Below are 21150 nucleotides of genomic sequence, written 5' to 3'. Positions count from 1 at the left end.
TTTTTAGAGAATATTTTATATTTAATATGTACCAAATAAAAGTAAGCATGTTAGTAAGTACATTGAAAGTGCCAGTAGCCCAGTGGTAAAATACCTTGCCATTTGATCAATCAACCTGGGTTCAAATCTAGAGGTTTACATATTTTTAAATTCAAATCATGTAAAACGACGTCGTTTTCAAATGAGATGAAACGACGTCGTTTCACTTAACGCTAACATTTAACGTCTAGTTAACTGTGAGTTCACGGCGTGCTAAATTGGCAAGTCAATCTTAAGTTTATTAATAAACTAAAAAAGTCAACAAAAGTAAACGATTTTTTTGACGAGGGTCGAGTACAAGTTTTCTTTGGCAATTCATGAAAAGTTCGTGTTTTTTTGGGCCGAATTCTCGTTTAGAATCGGTGCTGAAAATTTCTGAGAATGATTTGGGCTTCGATTGAAACAAGGCCCAAATCTAAATGTTGCATTTGATAATTACAGAACGTATCCTCATATTTTTACTATATACATGAACATCACCTATAACTTTCGTCTCCACCCAATGCAATATATTTCAATTTTCACGCTGAAAAAAGAAAGAAAAAAAAACGCCTCCAGAAAAAGATTTGGAGCTGTTCTCACTTTCAAGTCGCTCACCGCCTCCTCCTCCACAAGTAACTTCCTGTTTCTTATTTAGATCCGCTAAGTCTACTTTTTTTTTTTTTGTGAAATCTCTGAATCAATCGATTTCGTAAATCCTAGATTCGGCGATCTTGAATCAGCCCTAATCAATGGCGTCTTCCCCTGGTAACACTAACCCTAACAATCCTCCGCCGTTCGATCTCGGCACTCTCTTCAAACCATCGTCGAGCCCTTTCCCCACGCCGCCGGCGTCTTACCCTCCCCCCGCAGGTCCGTTTCTCCACAACGAGGTTGCGACTTCGTCGTCGTCGTCGTCTTCACCCGCGGCTAACTTGCACCAACAACAAAGAACTCTATCGTACCCGACGCCGCCTGTGAATCTCCCATCGCCGCGTGCTAATCACAACCCCGGAACGCACCTTCTCGCTCTCCTCAATAACAGCAGCAACGGCGCCGTGGCGGCGAATCAAGAGCCGTCGCCGTCGTCGCATCATCAGGAAACCGCTCGCTCGTTCCCTTCGGGTCCTATTCGCGTGCCGAGCTGTAAGTTTCCGATGGGGAGGCGGTTGACTGGGGAACACGCTGTGTACGATGTCGACGTGAGGTTGCACGGCGAGATTCAGCCTCAGCTTGAGGTGACTCCGATTACTAAATACGGGTCGGATCCTCAGCTCGTTGTGGGTCGCCAGATCGCAGTCAGTAAGGTGTACATATGCTATGGATTGAAAGGAGGAAGCATTCGTGTTCTCAATATTAACACCGCTTTAAGAGCTTTATTCCGAGGCCATTCTCAGGTTAATTGAAGTTATCCATATGCTCTACTTAATTGAAGTATCCATATGGTTAACACGTGTTTGTATTTGTTCGTACAGAGAGTGACAGACATGGCCTTCTTTGCTCAGGATGTTCATCTCTTGGCTAGGTAGTGTTTTTTTTTAAAATTTATTTACGTCTTTTTTTAAATTTCTCTTTAGGACCTTACCGTTTCATTTCTATTTCTCCAAAACAGTGTAAGCTTAGATGGAAAGGTATTCGTGTGGAAAATATCTGAAGGCTCTGAGGGAGATGATGACCCTCAGATAACTGGGAAGATTGTTCTTGCTCTTCAGATACTTGGTGAGGAAGACACCAAACACCCACGTGTTTGTTGGCACTCCCACAAACAGGTATGGAAAAAACATTTCTTTTTAGTTGCATTTTTGATGTACTTTAGTGTTTATTGTGTCTAAAATTATCTTTTCAGGAAATTTTGGTGGTTTCAATTGGGAAACACGTTCTCCTAATTGATACGTCCAAAGTTGGCAGAGGTGAAGTATTCTCGTCTGAGTCTCCGATTCAGTGCCACCTTGATAAATTGGTTGACGGTGTAAAGATTGTCGGCAAGCACGATGGAGAGGTCACAGATTTATCTATATGCCAATGGATGACCACACGACTCGTTTCTTCGTCTGTTGATGGCACGGTTTGTATTTATCTTTATCATTTTGCTTCACTCGAGTCTTCCTGTTTTCATCATCTATTTATATCTTTATAATGAAATTATTCTCAAAAACTCTAGTTTAAGCTGATTACGTTACTTACTTGGGTGGAATGGTGAAGTTACTTAGTTGGAACCACCGTCAGCCTGTTTAGCTTTGTTTTGCTCGCTAGTTTAGTTTCATCCAGCCTTGCACAGTCTCTTTAAAAGCTAAACATATTGGTGCAATAGCTAGTGTTTTTGTCTGCGTGTGAGTCTTATTCCTTCCCTCGTAATACCAACAGGTTAAGATATGGAAAGATTTTATGGCACAACCAGTTGCAGTTCTGAGACCTCATGATGGCTATCCTGTCAATTCATCAACATTTGTGACATCCCCTGAGAGACCTGATCACATCATACTCATCACTGGGGTAATTCGTTTGAATCAGCATTTCCATCTTTTCTGAGCCTTATCTAATGCCAAATGTCCTCTGCGGTGTTGACTTGCAGTTATACTGTAGCTTATCTTTCTGCTTAGCTGTTAACTCTGTCTGTGTTGCCAATGTTTGCAGGGACCTCTAAATCGAGAGATGAAGATTTGGGTTCCAGCTGGGGAAGAAGGATGGCTCCTATCAGCTGAGTCTGAGTCATGGAATTGTACTCAGAAACTCGATTTGAAAAGTTCAACTGAACCACGAGCGGAGATGGCGTTTTTCAACCAAATCACAGCGTTGTCTGAAGCAGGCCTGCTCTTGCTTGCAAATGCGAAAAGGAACGCCATATATGCCGTGCATTTGGACTATGGCTCATCTCCAGCTGATACAAGGATGGACTTCTTGTCTGAGTTTACAGTCACTATGCCGATATTAAGTTTTATAGGTACACATGATCCTTCAGAAGAACCCATTGTTAAGGTTTATTGTGTTCAGACTCAAGCAATCCAGCAGTATACGTTAGATTTATGCTTGTGCTTGCCACCTTCTGGAGAAGAGAATGTGGGTTTGGAAAAGTCAGATTCTAGTGTTTCGCGGGAGGCAAATCTTGTTGATGGCATGTCAGAACCATCTGGACTGAAGCCTACAGAATTCCCTTCAGTTGATTCAGTTCCTAAACCATCTATACTTGTGAATAGATCGCAAGGTTCTGCATCAGGGGATACCACAGCTCCAGCGATTGTTCCATCCAACAGTGAGCCTAGAACCTCTGGGCTGCTATCTGATACCAATGGTGGAGGGTCTGCGTATGGTACTGCAACCCAGCTTCCTCTAAGTCCCAGACTATCAAGTAAACTTTCTGGCTATCAGACTCCTGTAGAAGCTTTTGAGCAGGTAGAATCTCGTTATGAGCTCAGTGGCAAAGCACCTTCTGCTGATTATGGTGTTGATAAGCACACCTTTGAGGAAAGCTCAAGTAGCGAGGAGAAGAATATAACACCTGATGACGATGAGTCTGGGATCCGAAGCTCGCCATCTTTTTTCAAGCACCCTACTCATCTTGTAAAACCGTCAGAGTTCTCTATGGGCGTTTCGTCTGCCGAAGCCCCCGTTGCTACTGAAGACAAGAGTGATAGAGTTAGTAACGATGCAAGTGGCACAGAAATTGAGGCGAGTGAAGTTGGTGAAGTCAATTATCATGAAGAAACTATGAATGGCACTTCAGAGAGTAGAGAAAAAATCTTCTACTCACAAGCTTTGAATCTCAGCACTGAGATGGCAAGAGACTGTTATCCTAGTACAGATGAAACTAAGGCTTATGAACAGTCTGTACATGCTGACGATAGTCTTGAGTCAAGAGATGTCTCTGCAAAGATTCCTGAGTTGGTTTCATCTAGTGGGCTTCCACAGTCGGCAGCAACGAATAGCAAAGGGAAGAAGCAGAAAGCCAAAAGTTCTCAGAATCCCAATTCGTCAGCTGACTCCTACAATGAGAAAAGTCAGAGCTTAAGTCATCCCTTGACAGATTCACTTCCTCAGATCTTGGCCATGCAGGAGACAATGAATCAGGTGACAAATTGATCTTGAAACTAATAAGTATCCAGTTCCTTAACAATATCTGCTTTTCTCCTCTTGCATCATTTTACCCACACGCTATTAAACTTGTTGTGACCGTGACTTGCGTATTACGGGTCCTCTTATGCATAACTGGCATTTATTGATAATAGTTTCTTCATAAGACGTACCTGAGTAATTTGTTAAATATTTGCTGACTTGGAACATCATTTCCCTTGCAGATAATGGTTTCGCAGAAGGAGATGCAGAGACAGCTGTCAAATGCTGTCAATGGCCCTGTCACTAAAGAAGGTAAAAGACTAGAAGTGGCTATAGGTCGAATGACTGAGAGAACGAGCAAGTCAAATGCCGATGCTTTATTGGCTCGCTTCCAGGAGGAGACTGTTAAGAGTGAAAAGGCAATGCGTGACCATTCACAGCATATTGTGAATGCGACGACAAACTTCATGAGCAAGGAGTTAAATGCAGTGTTTGAGAAAACGGTCAAGAAGGAATTTGCTGCAATTGTTCCAGCCATAGCACGTGCAGCAACACCGGCGATTGAAAAAACTATATCATCTGCAATCACAGAGTCCTTCCAGGTTAGAATTATACGAGAATTGGTAGAGCTGATTTCTCTTTATATTGTTGTATTGTTGATAAATACTGCTTTTAATTTCATGTATACAGAGAGGACTTGGTGACAAGGCAGTCAATCAGCTTGACAGATCTGTTAATTCAAAGATTGAGGCAACCTTAACTAGGCATATTCAAACGCAATTTCAGACCTCTGCCATCCCAGTTCTCCAGGTAAATTGGAGTTTACTTTGTATTAAAATCTAAAGTACTTGTACACGTACTGCAAATGTTAACTGCATCATAGCTTGGCCTTGACGAAAACAGAGCTGAACTCTTATATCTAACCATGTTTAAAATTTCAGGAAGCTCTTAAGTCGGGTCTGGAGGCCTCACTCATACCATCCTTTGAGAGGTTATGCAAGACCATGTTAGAGCAAGTAGACACAGCCTTGGAGAAAGGAATTGCCGAGCACACAAACGCAGCACAACAACGGTTTGAAGCTGGACACTCTCAGCTTGCTCATACTTTAAAGGTATGGTGGCAAATCATCCTTTTTCCCAGCAGTATTATTCGAGTCATGTAATTCCTCTTGCTAAAGAAAGTTTTCGCGATTTACAGGAGACCATTACTTCCACGTCGTCAGTTGCTCAAGCCTTAAGTCGTGCTTTAGCCGAGAGCCAAAGGAATCGCTCAGGCGTCTTAACTGGTGGGTCAGATCCCTCGGTTACTCAAGTTAGTAAGGGACCAGTAGCTACTCTTCTTGAAAAGGTTTGCACATCTCAAATTGATGTCTGTCTGTTTCCGAGTTTTCTCCAAGTATCTATGCATACAATCACAATTGATGTCATTTCAGGTTGAAGCACCTATGGACCCAACTGCTCAATTATCCAGGTTGGTATCTGAAGGCAAGTACGAAGAATCTTTTACCTCGGCTCTACAGAGAAGCGATGTCTCTATAGTATCATGGCTTTGCGCACAGGTAAAATTTGGTTTCTAATTTTCCTAATCTTTTAAGTTTGCATTATCTTTACAACGTGATGTGTAATAGGTGGATCTTCATAGACTACTGGCTATGAATCCCCTGCCGCTGAGCCAAGGCGTGCTACTGTCACTGCTGCAGCAACTAGCATGTGACATCAGCAAAGACACTTCCCGTAAGCTTGGGTGGATGACAGATGTGGTTACAGCGATTAACCCATCAGATCAGATGATTGTGGTTCATGCTCGCCGAATCTTTGAACAAGTCTACCAAATTCTGCACCACCAGCTTAATGCACCAGGCAGTGACGTCTCTGCCATCAGACTTATAATGCACGTCCTCAACTCCATGCTTATGGGCTGCAAATGATTACTCCCTCTCGTTCTATCTTCTTGTTCACAAACCATAGGATCACTAAAATCTTTCATTTTTGGTTTTTCTTTTTTTTTTGCATTTCATTTTTTCCTTAAAATGTAGATTCTCGCTTGTTTAGACGCGTTTATACAGTGGACGCGTTGATTCTATAAAAATTCCATAAACAAAATTTCTTGGAATCAAAACCGTACATGCAAGCGAACGGAGAAGTTATTATTCTTCTATGTTGCCTCCTCGTACAACTAACTGATGATGCCTGATGGAATGGAATCATATCAGGCATATTGTCTTGTCTCTCACCCTTAATTTATTGTGTTTACATTTCTTTTGTTGTTGTACCTGTTTTATTTCTCTCCTCGTTTTTTTTGTTGTTGTTGTAGTTTCTGTTAAAAATATATATACAAAAACGTGGAAAATTAGTAGATTTTTGACTTTTTGTTCTAGTGAAGTGCATCACTTCTCACATACTATTGGAATCTTTTTCTTTTATAAATTTAATGGATTAAGTAAAAAGTTGGATAAATATGTTGAAAATGGATTTTCTGCTCTTAAAAAAACTTATATAATTTTTATTAAAAGAGTGAAAATGTATATTAACATGATAGAAGAATGTCACTGGTATATATACAATATTTTCACAAAAAATGTTCAATTGTTTTAGAAAAAATTACGAAAAAAGCGTGAGAGAATTCTTATGCAAAAGCATACTGCATATAAACACACATGACCTGATTTTTTTTTTTTTGGGGGGGGGGGGGGGGGGGGGGGGGTGATAGAAACAATTTTTAAAAAATATTAATAATTTTTTTATATATATTTTAGGGGATTATGCATATGGAAAACATATCCAGAAAATAGAGACAAAAGCTAATATTTCACTTGTCTATGCTTAGATCCGGTCCTGTATACACCACTACCATTATGAACTGGACTTGACTCGTCCCTGACTCATAGGTTTTGGTTAGTGTGAAGATGTTTCTAAGATACTCCGTTTTTAGTCCGTAAAATGTTTGTTCTACAAAACACCAATCAAACAAACATTTCCCACACAAAAAGCAACAAAACCAAGGGTTTTTGCCTTCTTGACGGATGAGAAATTTGACATTTTGATCCTTCTTTAGCATCCATTTGTTTAACTTGCTTTGGTCATGATTTATTAATCAAAATGGCATGTCTCATCGATCTACTTTAAAGATTTATTAACCTTTAGCCTAAAAAAGGTTTATATACATACCATTATCCTAAAAATTGTATTTGTACCTCATTTCATTAACTTCACTCGGAATCTAGTTGTTATCATTTCATCAACGATGATAACCTTAACTTAACTACTTCTCATCAAGTTTGTGCTACATATAAGTCAATGCATGTAATGAGCGTGTGTCGATTTTTATTTATTTTTTATATTTTTATTATATTTGTTTGTATGAGTTGAAATTACAATGTTAATCATTGATTTGGGTAAAGACATTTATTTAGAAAAAAACAAACTGTGACACCAATCAATACACAATTTTAACTATCAAACAAAAGAGAAGTTACATTTCATTTATTTAGAGAGAATCGAAAAGATTGTTACAACTGCAGTGGCGAATCCAGCTTCAAATTTTAGAGGTTTAGAAATTGGCTTTGACTCATATCTAAAATATATTATAAAAAATAATCATGAAGTGGTATCAAGGAGATTCAAACCTGAGAAAAGGCGAGTCAGTAGAGGAGGAAACTAACCAACCAAGCTGCCAAATCAACTGGTTATATAGCTAAAACGTCAAAACTATATATTTAACCTGACACACTATTCCCTAACATAAGTCCGCCTCTGAACATACGTAAATCCACAAATAGATCTGACTTTTTGCTAATATAAGTGATGGAACTTACTCGTGTATGAGATGAGTAAGTTACTCTGGTCAAAGTTGGGGTTAATTAGTGTAATATACAAGAGGAGCGTCACACAAATTAACAAACCCAACTTCATCTTTCGATAAGCTTAACGACTTTGAAGAACACAGTGGAGGTCCTATAAATATTACATTTGAGAAAAAACTTTAATGTAGAAACAACGTTAAACTATTACTAGATTTTGATCCGCGCTTTTCAAAGCGCGGATATTTGTATTGACTATTTTGATAAAATTTACATAGTTTTGTAACGTTTTATTAGAAACAAATAAATTTAAAAGATTTCTAAAAACACAAATCTAAACACACACATACAATAACATGATCATCTCCTAGTAATATCTGGTTCCTATCATTTTCCTGAGCGAAACAATGAACCATTCCTTTCTTGAAGTGAGTTGCATATGGTATGTCTGGCATACTGATAAGTTTGAAGACAATCATTTGGTTTCATTTATACTGTAATGGTCAATTAGTAAGAGTTTAAATTTGATCACTGATTGATACTTCCCCTTGCTAAACTAGCATATAACAAGTAATCATCTTCCGCAAGTGTTTGACAAACCAGCAGCAGAAACCCAAAAGACTAGTGATTCAGGCTAACGTGGGCTGGGTATATAAGACCCATAAATAGAAACAAAGGCCTATTAATGAAAAATATGAATTAAATACCAGAAAAATTCATCCTTAAACAGATGCTGAATACACGATTACTACTAACTAGTATACCTCCTCCCATTACATTACCTATCGCGATCTTAGATCATTTATCAATTCATTAAAAGTCTCCAAAAGTTCTCTTCCTCTTCTCACTATCAAGTCTTCTTCTTCTTCTTCATCGTCTCTCTCGCTCTCTCTGAGTCTGTGACTTATCAGATCCGCCGAGTCTTTCCTTTTTTCTCTCCATCTAATCAATCGATTCCGCAAACCCTAGCTTCGTAGATCTTAGATCTGCTCAAATCCATGGCGTCTTCACCCGGTAACACTAACCCCAACAATCCTCCGCCGTTCGATCTCGGTACTCTCTTCAAACCTTCGTCGAGCCCCTTCCCCACGCCGCCGGCGTCTTACCCTCCCCCCGCGGGTCCGTTTCTTCAGCAACCCTACGCTCCTCCTCCTCCGCAAGAGGCCGCGCCTTCCTCTTCGAGTAGCCTCCTCCAACAACAGAGATCACTCCCTTTCCCCTCGCCACCTCTGAATCTCCTCCATACGCCGTCGCCGTCGCCGTCGCCGCGCACTAGCGCTAATCACAATCCCGGTACACACATCCTGGCTCTCCTCAACAACAACAACAACGGCGGCGTGACCAATCAAGATCCGCCGCCGCCGCAGCAGCATCAGGCTCCCGAGATCCGCTCGTTTCCTTCGGGTCCTCTTCGCGTGCCGAGCTGTAAGCTTCCTAGAGGGAGGCGGTTGAGCGGGGAGCACGCTGTGTACGATGTCGACGTGAGGCTACACGGCGAGATTCAGCCTCAGCTTGAGGTGACTCCGATTACTAAATACGGGTCGGATCCTCAGCTAGTTGTGGGTCGCCAGATCGCAGTGAACAAGATCTACATATGCTATGGATTGAAAGGAGGAAACATTCGTGTTCTCAATATTAACACCGCTTTAAGAGCTTTATTCCGTGGCCATTCTCAGGTTAATAATAATAATTAATTAAAAAAATAATCTTTGTATACATATGGTTTTAGCTTCCTTATGTTAACTCACACTCGTGTTTGTGTGTGTGTGTGTGTGCAGCGAGTGACAGACATGGCCTTCTTTGCTCATGATGTTCATCTCCTGGCTAGGTTTGTGTTCTTTTTTGTTATGCTACCTTTTTTACAGATCACCTTACCGTAAGTCTGCTTTTTCTATTTCTCCAAAACAGTGTTAGCTTAGATGGAAAAGTTTTCGTGTGGAAAATATCTGAAGGCTCTGAGGGAGATGATGACCCCCAGATTACTGGAAAGATTGTTCTTGCTCTTCAGATACTTGGTGAGGAAGACACCAAACATCCACGTGTTTGTTGGCACTCCCACAAACAGGTATAGAAAAAAAAAAACATTTCTTTTAGTTGCATTTTTGATGTACTTCAGTGTTTATTGTGTCTAAAATTATCTTTTCAGGAAATTTTGGTGGTTTCAATTGGTAAACACGTCCTCCTAGTTGATACTACCAAAGTTGGCAGAGGTGAAGTATTCTCGTCTGAGTCTCCGATTCAGTGCCACCTTGATAAATTGGTTGACGGTGTGAAGATTGTTGGCAAGCACGATGGAGAGGTTACAGATTTATCTATGTGCCAGTGGATGATCACACGCCTCGTTTCTTCTTCTGTTGATGGCACGGTTCGTATTTGTTTTATACTTCACTCGAGTCATCCTATTTCCATCATCTTTGTTCTTAATATATATATTTCTAAAGATGAATTAACTCAAGGGGTGAAACTGATTACACATCGTATTGGAATGGTGAATTTTACTTTTTTTTACCTTTGTTATGCTAGTGAAGTTGACATCCAATTACAGTTCTAGCTCTTTTTTTAATTTGGAACATTGGCTTAGTTCTGTATTGTCGCTTCTCAGCCGGTCACATTTTGCAGTAGTTAGTGTTTTAGTGTGTGTGTGAGAGAGAGAATCTTACTCTCGCTTTCCTCATAATATTTACCAGGTTAAGATTTGGCAAGATTTCAAGGCCCAACCAGTTGCAGTTCTGAGACCTCATGATGGCCATCCAGTCAATTCGGCAACATTTGTGACATCCCCTGAGAGATCTGATCACGTCATTCTCATCACTGGGGTAATTATTTTGTATCAGTATTCCGACTTTTTTGAGTCTTATCTAATGGGAAATTAAATCTGCTGTGTTGACTTTACATTTTATAACATAGCTTATCTTTGTGCTTAGTTGCTAACTCTGTCTGTGTTGGCAATATTTATAGGGTCCTCTAAATCGAGAGATGAAGATTTGGGTCCCGACTGGGGAAGAAGGATGGCTCCTGCCAGCTGAATCTGAGTCATGGAATTGTACTCAGAAACTTGATTTGAAAAGTTCAACTGAGCCACGAGCGGAGATGGCGTTTTTCAACCAAGTTATAGCCTTGTCTGAAGCAGGCCTCCTCTTGCTTGCAAATGCGAAAAGGAACGCCATATATGCTGTGCATTTGGACTATGGCTCATCTCCAGCTGATACAAGGATGGACTACTTGTCTGAGTTTACAGTCACTATGCCGATATTAAGTTTTATCGGGACTAATGATCCACCAGAAGAAGCCGTTGTTAAGGTTTATTGTGTTCAGACGCAAGCAATCCAGCAGTATACATTAGACTTATCCTTGTGTTTGCCTCCTCCTATAGAGGAGAATGTGGGTTTGGAGAAGTCAGATTCTAGTGTTTCGCGGGAGGCTAATTTGGTTGAAGCCATATCAAAACCATCTGGAATGAAGCTTACAGATTTACCTTCAGTTGATTCAGTGCCTAAACCATCTATTTTAGTGAATAGATCGAAAGGTGCTAATACTTCGACTTATCCGGCGGGTTCTGCATCTGTGGAGACGACAGCACCAGTACTTGTTTCATCCAACGGTGAGCCTAAAGCTTCTGGGCTGCTATCTGAGACCAGTGCTGCAGGGTCGACGTATGCTACTTCACCCCAGCTTCCTCTAAGTCCCAGACTATCAAGTACACTTTCTGGCCATCAGACTCCTGTGGATGTTATTGAGCCAATGCTACCACATCATGAACTCGGTGGCCAAGGACCTTCTTCTGTATATTCTGTTGATAGGCAACCAGATCCTGCTAAAGAACGAAATTTGGAGGAAAGCTCAAGAAGCAAGGACAATGATGTTACACCTGATGATGATGTGTCTGGGATGCGAACCGCACAAGCTTTCTTCAAGCATCCCACGCATCTTGTAACTCCTTCGGAGTTTTTGATGCGCGTTCCGTCTACTGAAGCTTCCATTACCACTGATGACAAAAGGGATAGAGATGCAAATATCCAGGACGTCAATATTGATTCAAGAGACACAGAAGTTGAGGTAAAAGAAGTAGGGGAATCAAGTTCGACGCAGAATGGTGAAATCAATTACAGTGATGAAACTGAGCATCGCACTTCAGTAAATACAGAAAAAACCTTTTACTCACAGACTACGAACCTGAGCACTGAGATGGCAAGAGACTGTTATCCTGGTACAGAGTTAGAGGAATCTAAGGCTTATGAACAGTCTGTACAAGCTGGGGATAATCTTGACTCGAGAGATGTGTCTGGAAAGCTTCCTGAGTCGGTTTCATCAATTGGGCTTTCACAGTCAGCCGCTACAAACAAAGGGAAGAAGCAGAAGTCCAAAAGCTCACAAGGTCCCGGATTGTCATCTACATCCTCAAATGTTGCTAATTTGGCTGATACCTACAATGAGCAAACTCAGAGTTCAAGCCAACCTATCTTAGCTTTGCAAGAAACAATGAATCAGGTGACATTTTGATCTTGACATCAATAATTAACCTATTGCTTAACTTGCGGTTACTATGATTTGGCATAGAACATGTTCCTTTGTAGCAATCGAGATTGTAATCTCTATGAAAGTTGCATTTCTCGTTGATAGGTTTTACTTTTCTTCATAAGACGTACCTGGGTAATTTGTTAAATATTTGTTGACTTGAAAACATTATTTCCCTTGCAGATGATGGTTTCACAGAAGGAGATGCAGAGACAACTGTCCAATGCTGTCAATGGCCCTGTTACTAAAGAAGGTAAAAGACTAGAAGTGGCTTTAGGGAGAATGATTGAGAGATCCAGCAAGTCAAATGCTGATGCTCTTTGGGCCCGCTTACAAGAGGAGATCGTTAAGAATGAAAAGGCAATGCGTGATAATTCACAGCAAATTGTGAATGCAGTGACAAACTTCATGAGCAAAGAGTTAAATGCATTGTTTGAGAAAACGATAAAGAAGGAGTTTGCTACAATGATTCCAGCCCTAGCTCGTGCGTTGTCACCAGCTATTGAAAAAACTGTATCTTCCTCAGTCACAGAGTCCTTCCAGGTTCAAATTTTACTTCTAATTGGTAGAGTTGATTTTTCAAATCGTATTATTGTATTGTTGAAAAAAGTGCTTTTTCTTTCTTTTATACAGAGAGGACTTGGTGACAAAGCAGTCAATCAGCTTGATAAATCTGTTAATTCAAAGCTTGAGGCAACCATAACTAAGCAAATTCAAACCCAATTTCAGACATCTGGCAGGCAAGCCCTCCAGGTAAATTGGAATTCAACATGTTTAAAATCACTTATGTAGACGGACTGCAAGTCTTAACTGCATCATAGCTTGGCGAAAATGGAACTGATCTCTTATATTTCTACCATTTATAATTGTCAGGAAGCTCTTAGGTCGGGTCTGGAGGCCTCGCTCATACCTTCCTTTGAGAGGTCATGCAAGACCATGTTTGAGCAAGTAGACGCAGCCTTCCAGAAAGGGATGGCCGAGCACACAAACGCAGCCCAACAACGGTTTGACGCTGGACACTCCCAGCTTGCTCATACTTTAAAGGTATGATGGAAAATCATCCTTCTTCCCATTATGGTTGCAAGATCGAAACAGATTATTCCACTTGCTGAACTGGTTACATGATCTACAGGAAACCATTACTTCTGCGTCGTCAGTTACTCAAGCATTGAGCCGTGAATTAGCGGAGAGCCAAAGGAATCGCTTAGCTCTCGCCGCCGCTGGAGCAAATTCTAGTGGATCAAACACCTTGGTTTCTCAACGAAGTAGTGGACCTTTGGGTGCTCTTCTTGAAAAGGTTTTCACATTTCTGGAACTAATCATAACTATGAATGTGATATAAGCCTTGTGTTAGTCTACTGTAGGATCATTGTAATTTACCCTAGGTGGCATGTAGTTAATTGTAACTGCTCAGCAATCATAGTTGATTCGATTTAGCTAGAGTGCTACCAAAGGAAATTTTAGGTAGAAGTAAGCATATGGAATTGGTCTAGGACCTTGCATCGTTTTGTTCACTGTTGTCTCTTATGAACTGCGCCACAGAGTGATTGAAGAGACATTCATTTAATGGATCTTAGAAGAATCCCAAGTTGATATCTTTGTCTGAGTTTTTGACAATCGCAAACATACATATTCCTTTCAGGTTGAAGCAGACCCAATAACAGAACTATCCAGGTTGATATCGGAACGCAAATATGAAGAATCATTTACTTCAGCTTTACAGAGAAGCGATGTCTCCATAGTATCATGGCTCTGCTCACAGGTGAAATTTAATTTTGCGCAATTGTAAAATCTCTCATTATCATCAGTTTTACCTAAAAGATTCCATGACATTGGTTTTTGCCAATTTCAGGTGGATCTGCGTGGACTACTGGCGATGAACCCGCTTCCTCTAAGCCAAGGCGTACTTCTGTCACTGCTGCAACAGCTAGCCTGCGACATCAGCAAGGACTCATCCCGTAAGCTTGCATGGATGACCGATGTGGTTGCAGCAATTAACCCATCAGACCCGATGGTAGCTGTCCATGGTCGCCCAATCTTTGAGCAAGTGTATCAGATTCTGCACCACCACCGCAACGCACCAGGCAGCGACGTCTCTGCCACGAGACTTATAATGCACGTGATAAACTCCATGCTAATGGCCTGCAAATGAGACAATCTCTCTCTCTCTCTCTCTTTGTTCTCTTTCGCCTTGTTCGTTGCTTATTATTAAAAAAAAACATAGGAACACAACAATCTCTCTACTCGTGTCTGTGTATCTCTACGTTTGTCAGATTTTTGATCATCTTTTCATTTTTGGTTTGAATTTTGTATTTTCCTTGTCATTTTTCTTTTAAGTGTATAATCTGGTTGTTTCATATACGTTTCCTCAAGTTGATCTTATGTAAAAACCAAACCAATGTTTTGGAGGTTTTCATTCAAAACTCACAGGCACGTATTTGTTTCTGTTCCTGTCCTTTACAGTGTGTGTGAACAACTTTTTTTTCTGTTCTTTACAATGTTAGTTGTGTTACAAAATTTCATTAATTATAGTATAAAGTATAAACTATGATTATTAATTTATAAAAAATGTCTTAAATTATTTCCTGAATTAAATTTTAAAAGTCATGATTGTGATGCAAAATTCACAACTTGAAGCAAAAATAATATACACGTCTCTTCTTAAGTTAAAAAAAAAAGGCTCGTACAACTTATTTCCCCCTTTAATTTTCCAAAGATATGACAAAGGAAAACTAAAAAAAAAAAAATTAAAAAGGGGAAAATAAAGTCAAAAAGTGCCCTTTCGCTGCCACAAAAAAATCACCAACACTGATCCGTCTCCCACCTCCGGGTAGTCGTGTACACCCGACCCGCCCGACCCATAGCTCCAGCGTGAACCCGTCTCCGCCGTGTTACCAGCGTCGAATCGTATATAGCTCTCGTCGTCGGATCCGCCAGCGTCGCGTAAGCTTTGTGGATCTCCATGAAATCTCGCCCGTCAGACTCCGACGCATCGGGATGGTAAACCTTCGCCAAGCTCCGGTACGCCGTCTTAATCTCCGTCAACGACGCCGTTTCGTTGACTTTCAGCAGCTCGTAGAGGCTCGACGCTCGCCGGCGAACGGATTCCTTTACAGCTGGCTCGGCGTTGAATGTCTGTAAAAACACGATCTCAAGAACACAGTCAAGAATTCTCTTAATAAGAATCACTCTCTTATTAATATCTTAAGGAAACTCACTCAAAACCTTAAGCCCTCAATCACAAATTATTTCTTATATTATGTCACACTTTGACATCTCCATATATATAAGAATATAAAATCCTAAACTCACAAGATAATGATGTTTTAGATAACTCCTAAACACTTAAGGACTTTCCTATTTCCTATTCCATAACTCGGTAGGAAATAGATAACTTGACACTCAAGTTATTTCAAGCTTGGTTCAACATTCTCCCCCTCAAGCTTGAAATCTCTAACCTTCAAATCTTGAACACCAATGAAGCTTCTCATCTCTCTGTATTTTAGTTTTCCAAGTGACTTAGTTAGTATATCAGCCTTTTGTTCCGTTCCCGGCACATGATCCACTTCTACTTGATTATTCTCCACACATTCTCTTATAAAATGAAACCTCCTGTGTATGTGTTTGCTGCGACCGTGAAATACTGGATTCTTGGTGAGAGCTATTGCCGATTTATTGTCGATTCGAATTGTCACCTTCTCGCATTGCCTTCCCGTTACCTCAGCTAGAAGTTCTTGGAGCCATATTGCTTGCTTCGCAGCTTCTGTAGCTGCCATAAACTCTGCCTCACATGATGAGAGTGCCACCGTTTCCTGTTTCTGTGAACACCAAGTAATAGGACACTTCTCAAGATAGAAAATATGACCAGTTGTACTTCTTCCATCATCTGCATCTGCATTATGACTACTGTCGCTGTATCCGATTAGCTTCATACCATCAGCTCGTTTATAAGACAAACCGTAGCTCAAAGTTCCACGTAAGTATCGCAATACTTGCTTGAGACACGCGTTATGAGTTTCTCTTGGCTCATGCATGTATCGACTTAGCATTCCCACAACAAAAGAGAGATCCGGACGGGTATGGAGAAGATACCGTAGGCACCCAATACTTCTTCTATACTCCTTCTCACCAACGCGTTTCTCGGTTAAACCCTTTGACATTTTTATATTTGGCTCCATCGGAATTTGACAAGAGTTGCAAGCCCCCATCCCTGCTTCATCAAGTATTTTGGATGCATATCTTTCCTGTGACAATGTTATACCATCAGGGTGTTGAGTTACCTCAATACCGAGATAGTAGCTCAGCTTCCCTAGGTCACTCATCTCGAAGTTTGTAGCCATCTCTTTTTTAAACTCTTGTATCATCTCTAGTCTTGATCCAGTTACAAGAAGATCATCCACATAAACTGCGACGATCAGTAGCTGATCATTCTCTTTCCTTCGGTATAGAGACGCCTCCTTAGAACATTTGACGAAGCCAAGACCTCGTAGTATGCTATTGAGCTTGATGTTCCAAGCCCTTGGGGCTTGCTTGAGTCCGTACAGCGCTTTATTTAACTTATACACTTTATCTTCTCTTCCTTTAACTTCAAATCCTTCTGGTTGCCTCACATATACTTCTTCTTTTAGCTCTCCATGAAGGAACGCAGTCTTCACATCGAGATGATGTACTTCCCAATGATTGGTAGCCGCAAGAGATAGAATAAACCGTATGGTTTCAATTCGCGCCACAGGTGCAAACACCTCATCATAGTCTATGCCATGTCTTTGTACATAACCTTTGGCTACTAATCTTGCTTTGAATTTGATTATGCTTCCATCGGGGTTTCGCTTGATCTTAAAGACCCATTTTAAGCCAATAGCCTTGGCTCCTAGTGGCAAGTCGACTAAATCCCAAGTCCTGTTTTTTACTATGGACTCTATCTCATCCTCACATGCTACTATCCATTCTCTGTGACTTTTAGCTTCTTCGAAATCCCAAGGCTCTTCATTGATCATGATAAGCAATCTCTCATACTCGGTCTCGGCAAGACAAATATATTCACTAAGATACTCAGGTTTTCTCCGAGTTCTGTCCGATCGTCTTGGAGCGGCAGCTTCTTCATCCTCGTCATCATTCTCTGCTTCGCTTATCTCCTGAGTTTCCTCAGTATCATCATCTCTCTCTGGTTCACTCATAACTCGAGCTGAACCTCTTCCTTCTTTTTCATCACCACTGCTCTCATCCTTTTCACTTACGTGATCTCCAAGCTTCTCAAAACGTAGATTGAGTATTCCAGTATTGATATCTCCTTTGTTATTCCAGTTCCAGCCTTGATCCTCATCGAATATTACATCTCTGCTGACGACAATCTTCTGACTTGAGACATCTAGGAGACGGTATGCCTTAGAACCGGGTTCGGTTCCGAGATGAACAAGTTTCCTTGACCTATCGTCTAGTTTCTTTCTCCCTGCTTCCTCTGTTCTCGCATAACCTATACACCCAAAGATACGAATATGTCCAAGGTTAGGTTTTCTTCTACGTAGCACCTCATAAGGTGTCTGTGGAGGATTCAAAGATCTTGTTGCAAGACGATTAATGAGATAGGTTGCATGTCTTATAGCCTCTCCCCATAGGTAGTTAGGCATGTCTTGGTGTTTAAGCATGCTTCTAGTCATCTCTAATAACGTCCTATTGCGTCTCTCAACAACTCCGTTCTGTTGGGGTGAGTATGGAGCTGTAAGATGTCTCTTGATTCCATTGTTCTCACAAAAACTCTGAAATTCTTTTGATGTAAATTCTCCTCCTCTATCTGTTCGGAATGTAAGGATCTTGGCTCTTGTCTCTTGTTCAGCTTGTGTTTTGAATATCTTGAATTTTTCAAACGCTTCTTTCTTCTCTTTCAATAGAATGCTCCACATGTATCTAGAATAGTCATCAATGATTACAAACACATATCTCTTGTGTGCTGGGGTAGATGGCGTGATTGGCCCGCAAAGGTCCCCGTGTACCAGCTCAAGGGGTTGTGTAGCTCTGTATGTGCTCGCCTGAGGAAAACTCTGTCGTGTTTGTTTGCCTCTCAGACAAGATCCACACGTTTCTTTCTCCATAGAGATGCTTGGTAATCCAAGCGCAAGTTCTTTGTTAGCCATTAGTCTTATTGTGTCGACGTTGACATGTCCCAATCGGGAATGCCATTTATTTGTTTCACTCGAACCTGCAACTTGAAAGCACCTGATGATCTCCACTTCTATCGTTACTTTATATAGCCTATTTTTGGATCTTTTAGTTCTTGCTATTAGATTTCCGTTTCGATCATGTAATTTTAAGTAATCATCCTTCATACGAACTTCACACCCTGCTTCAGTGGCCTGCCCCAAACTTATAATGTTACTCTTTAGGTCTGGAATAAAGTAAACACTATTAAGAACCTTCTTATCGCCATTCTTGAGTAGAAACCGTATTGAGCCTTTTCCTTGTATCTCTATTCTAGAATCATCACCAAACTTTACCATTCCTTTAATGGTTTCATCAAGCTCAAAGAAGAATGACCGATTCCCACTCATATGATTGCTGGCTCCATTATCAAGATACCACAAGAAATCGGAATCCTGGTCGCTATCGAATGAACTAGGCTTTACCTTCTGTTCATTTAAATATACGACTTCATGCAACATCAAATTATCAGCTTCTTCTGTGTCCACCTCTTTCTTTTCAGTTGTTTCTTGAAGAAGTTTAAGTAGCCTATCTGGACAATCCGTTGCATAATGTCCTAACTTATCACACCTATAACACGTTATCTTTGAATCATCTCGCTCTGGTCGATACCAGGAATTATGACGACCACGACCTCTACCTCTCCAGTATGATCGACCACCACCACCGTATCCTCTTCCTCTTCCTCTGTTTCCTCCATGATTCTCTTGAGGACGTGAATCAGAGTTTGCATACATGAGCTTTTTTTGATCTTCAGATTCTTCTTCTTCGTCATTCTCTTCACAAGTTCTCTCTTCATATGCTTTTAATCTTCCAACAATATCCTCAAAACTAGTGGAGTTAAGATCAAGCACTTGCTCAAGTGCTGCAACGATATGTATATAACGCTTTCGTGGTAGACTTTTTAGAAATTTTTTAACTAGCTTTGGTTCATCGATGATCTCACCAAGTGCTATTGATTTGGAAGAAATCTCTGAAAGTTTTCCCACGAATGTATCAATTGTATCTGACTCCTTCATCTTGATTCTGTCAAACTCAGCCATTAGGGTTTGTAGTCTAGCTTCTTTAACCCTATCAGCTCCAACATGTCTAGCCTTTATGGCTTCCCATACAGCCTTTGCGGTATCAAGATCTCCAAGTTGTAGGATTAATGCTTCTGGTATAGATTGGAACAATAATGCAATTGCCATATCGTTTTTATTCTCATCTTTGCTTCCAAGTTCTATAACTTCCCACACCTTGTTTACCTTGAGAGCAACTTTCATACGTATGGCCCAAACTGTGTAGTTTGCTGAATCAAGCATAGGACACTTAATGGAGGATGGTCCAATTTCCTTCGATTTGATCATACCGTCGTCTTTCTTGTCGTCACTCATGATATGTGTTGATCACGATTTATATATTTTTTTCTTTTGAATCGTTCCTAATGCTCTGATACCAAATGTAAAAACACGATCTCAAGAACACAGTCAAGAATTCTCTTAATAAGAATCACTCTCTTATTAATATCTTAAGGAAACTCACTCAAAACCTTAAGCCCTCAATCACAAATTATTTCTTATATTATGTCACACTTTGACATCTCCATATATATAAGAATATAAAATCCTAAACTCACAAGATAATGATGTTTTAGATAACTCCTAAACACTTAAGGACTTTCCTATTTCCTATTCCATAACTCGGTAGGAAATAGATAACTTGACACTCAAGTTATTTCAAGCTTGGTTCAACAATGTCTGCTGCGTATAAGCCCTGACCGACGTAGCTCCGGAGGGAAACCGTGCGTTTCCGTTGCGAGATCGGACTGTCTTCGCCGTAAAGCTGTTTCCCGGCGAGAATCGAAGGGAGCTAGCGGCGGAATAAACTAGAATTCCAGACATTTTAAGTAATTAGATTAAAACCAGAGGGGCAAATTCGAAAGAAATTGAATTTTTTTTTTGAAAAGAAGCAAAGCAGAGAGGTTCGTGTTGAGGAAGAAGATATGAATCACAAGGAGAGAGGGATTGAGAATGTTACCTTTATTTATAGAGGAGAGCTCAAAGTCCAAAAGTTTTTGTTTGATTTTGTTAATTTAGAATATTCGTTGCTATTTTCTTAATATTTTAATTTTTAGAAAAATATACTACTTGGTTTTAGAATCCGGGTATGTTCATTCCAGCTGTTATTGAAAATTAGAGAAATGTCAACCAAGATATATAAGAGATATACTAAATTAACTTTCTTAGCGACGACAAAACAAAAAAAGCTTTCTTAGCTGATTAGTAAAACCTACTGTTCAATTTTATTTAAAGTAAAAGTTATGGGGTTAATATGTAAATAAAGTAATTAAAAGGAGCGAAATTCAAGGAAAAAAGAAAGGTAAAACCCGTGGGGGCGACGGCAGTCACCAGTTTTCTGAAAAATCTATGGTACACTGACGTGTCATCCAGTTCAAAAGATTGGCCTTCTAGAATCTCTTTATTGGCTAGGCTCAGCTTACTTGATCGGCTCACTAAGATTGACGTGTCAAGTTGATAAAAACAATATTTAAAATTTTTTTGGCATGTTTAATTATTATTTGTATCATCAT

The 21150-nt window shown here is 40.3% G+C and overlaps 3 protein-coding genes across 3 annotated transcripts; 2 read left to right on the top strand and 1 right to left on the bottom strand.

Annotated features, from left to right (window-relative positions):
• The first annotated feature begins 517 nt into the window (after positions 1–517).
• On the top strand, positions 518–6220 carry LOC106452333 (enhancer of mRNA-decapping protein 4). The gene is made up of 13 exons (XM_013894416.3): positions 518–653; positions 742–1415; positions 1494–1543; positions 1631–1787; positions 1865–2083; positions 2383–2511; positions 2653–4083; positions 4311–4670; positions 4759–4878; positions 5010–5180; positions 5267–5416; positions 5502–5627; positions 5697–6220. The coding sequence occupies exons 2-13, from the start codon at positions 771–773 to the stop codon at positions 5994–5996; spliced, it is 3858 nt and encodes a 1285-aa protein (XP_013749870.2). The 5' UTR covers positions 518–653; positions 742–770; the 3' UTR covers positions 5997–6220.
• A 2396-nt stretch (positions 6221–8616) lies between these two features.
• On the top strand, positions 8617–14838 carry LOC106452332 (enhancer of mRNA-decapping protein 4). Its single transcript, XM_013894415.3, has 12 exons — positions 8617–9544; positions 9647–9696; positions 9777–9933; positions 10015–10233; positions 10556–10684; positions 10827–12356; positions 12567–12926; positions 13017–13136; positions 13257–13427; positions 13516–13680; positions 14026–14145; positions 14236–14838. The coding sequence occupies exons 1-12, from the start codon at positions 8867–8869 to the stop codon at positions 14533–14535; spliced, it is 3999 nt and encodes a 1332-aa protein (XP_013749869.2). The 5' UTR covers positions 8617–8866; the 3' UTR covers positions 14536–14838.
• A 114-nt stretch (positions 14839–14952) lies between these two features.
• LOC106452331 (chaperone protein dnaJ 11, chloroplastic-like) lies at positions 14953–20591 on the bottom strand. The gene is made up of 2 exons (XM_048779908.1): positions 20316–20591; positions 14953–15516 (listed from the first exon to the last, which is right to left on the bottom strand). The coding sequence occupies exons 1-2, from the start codon at positions 20459–20461 to the stop codon at positions 15183–15185; spliced, it is 480 nt and encodes a 159-aa protein (XP_048635865.1). The 5' UTR covers positions 20462–20591; the 3' UTR covers positions 14953–15182.
• Positions 20592–21150: the final 559 nt, after the last annotated feature.

This window comes from Brassica napus, chromosome A5 (genome assembly GCF_020379485.1).
Source record: "Brassica napus cultivar Da-Ae chromosome A5, Da-Ae, whole genome shotgun sequence".
In the NCBI taxonomy this organism is placed as follows: domain Eukaryota; kingdom Viridiplantae; phylum Streptophyta; class Magnoliopsida; order Brassicales; family Brassicaceae; genus Brassica; species Brassica napus.
This window is presented reverse-complemented; position numbering and strand designations above follow the sequence as displayed.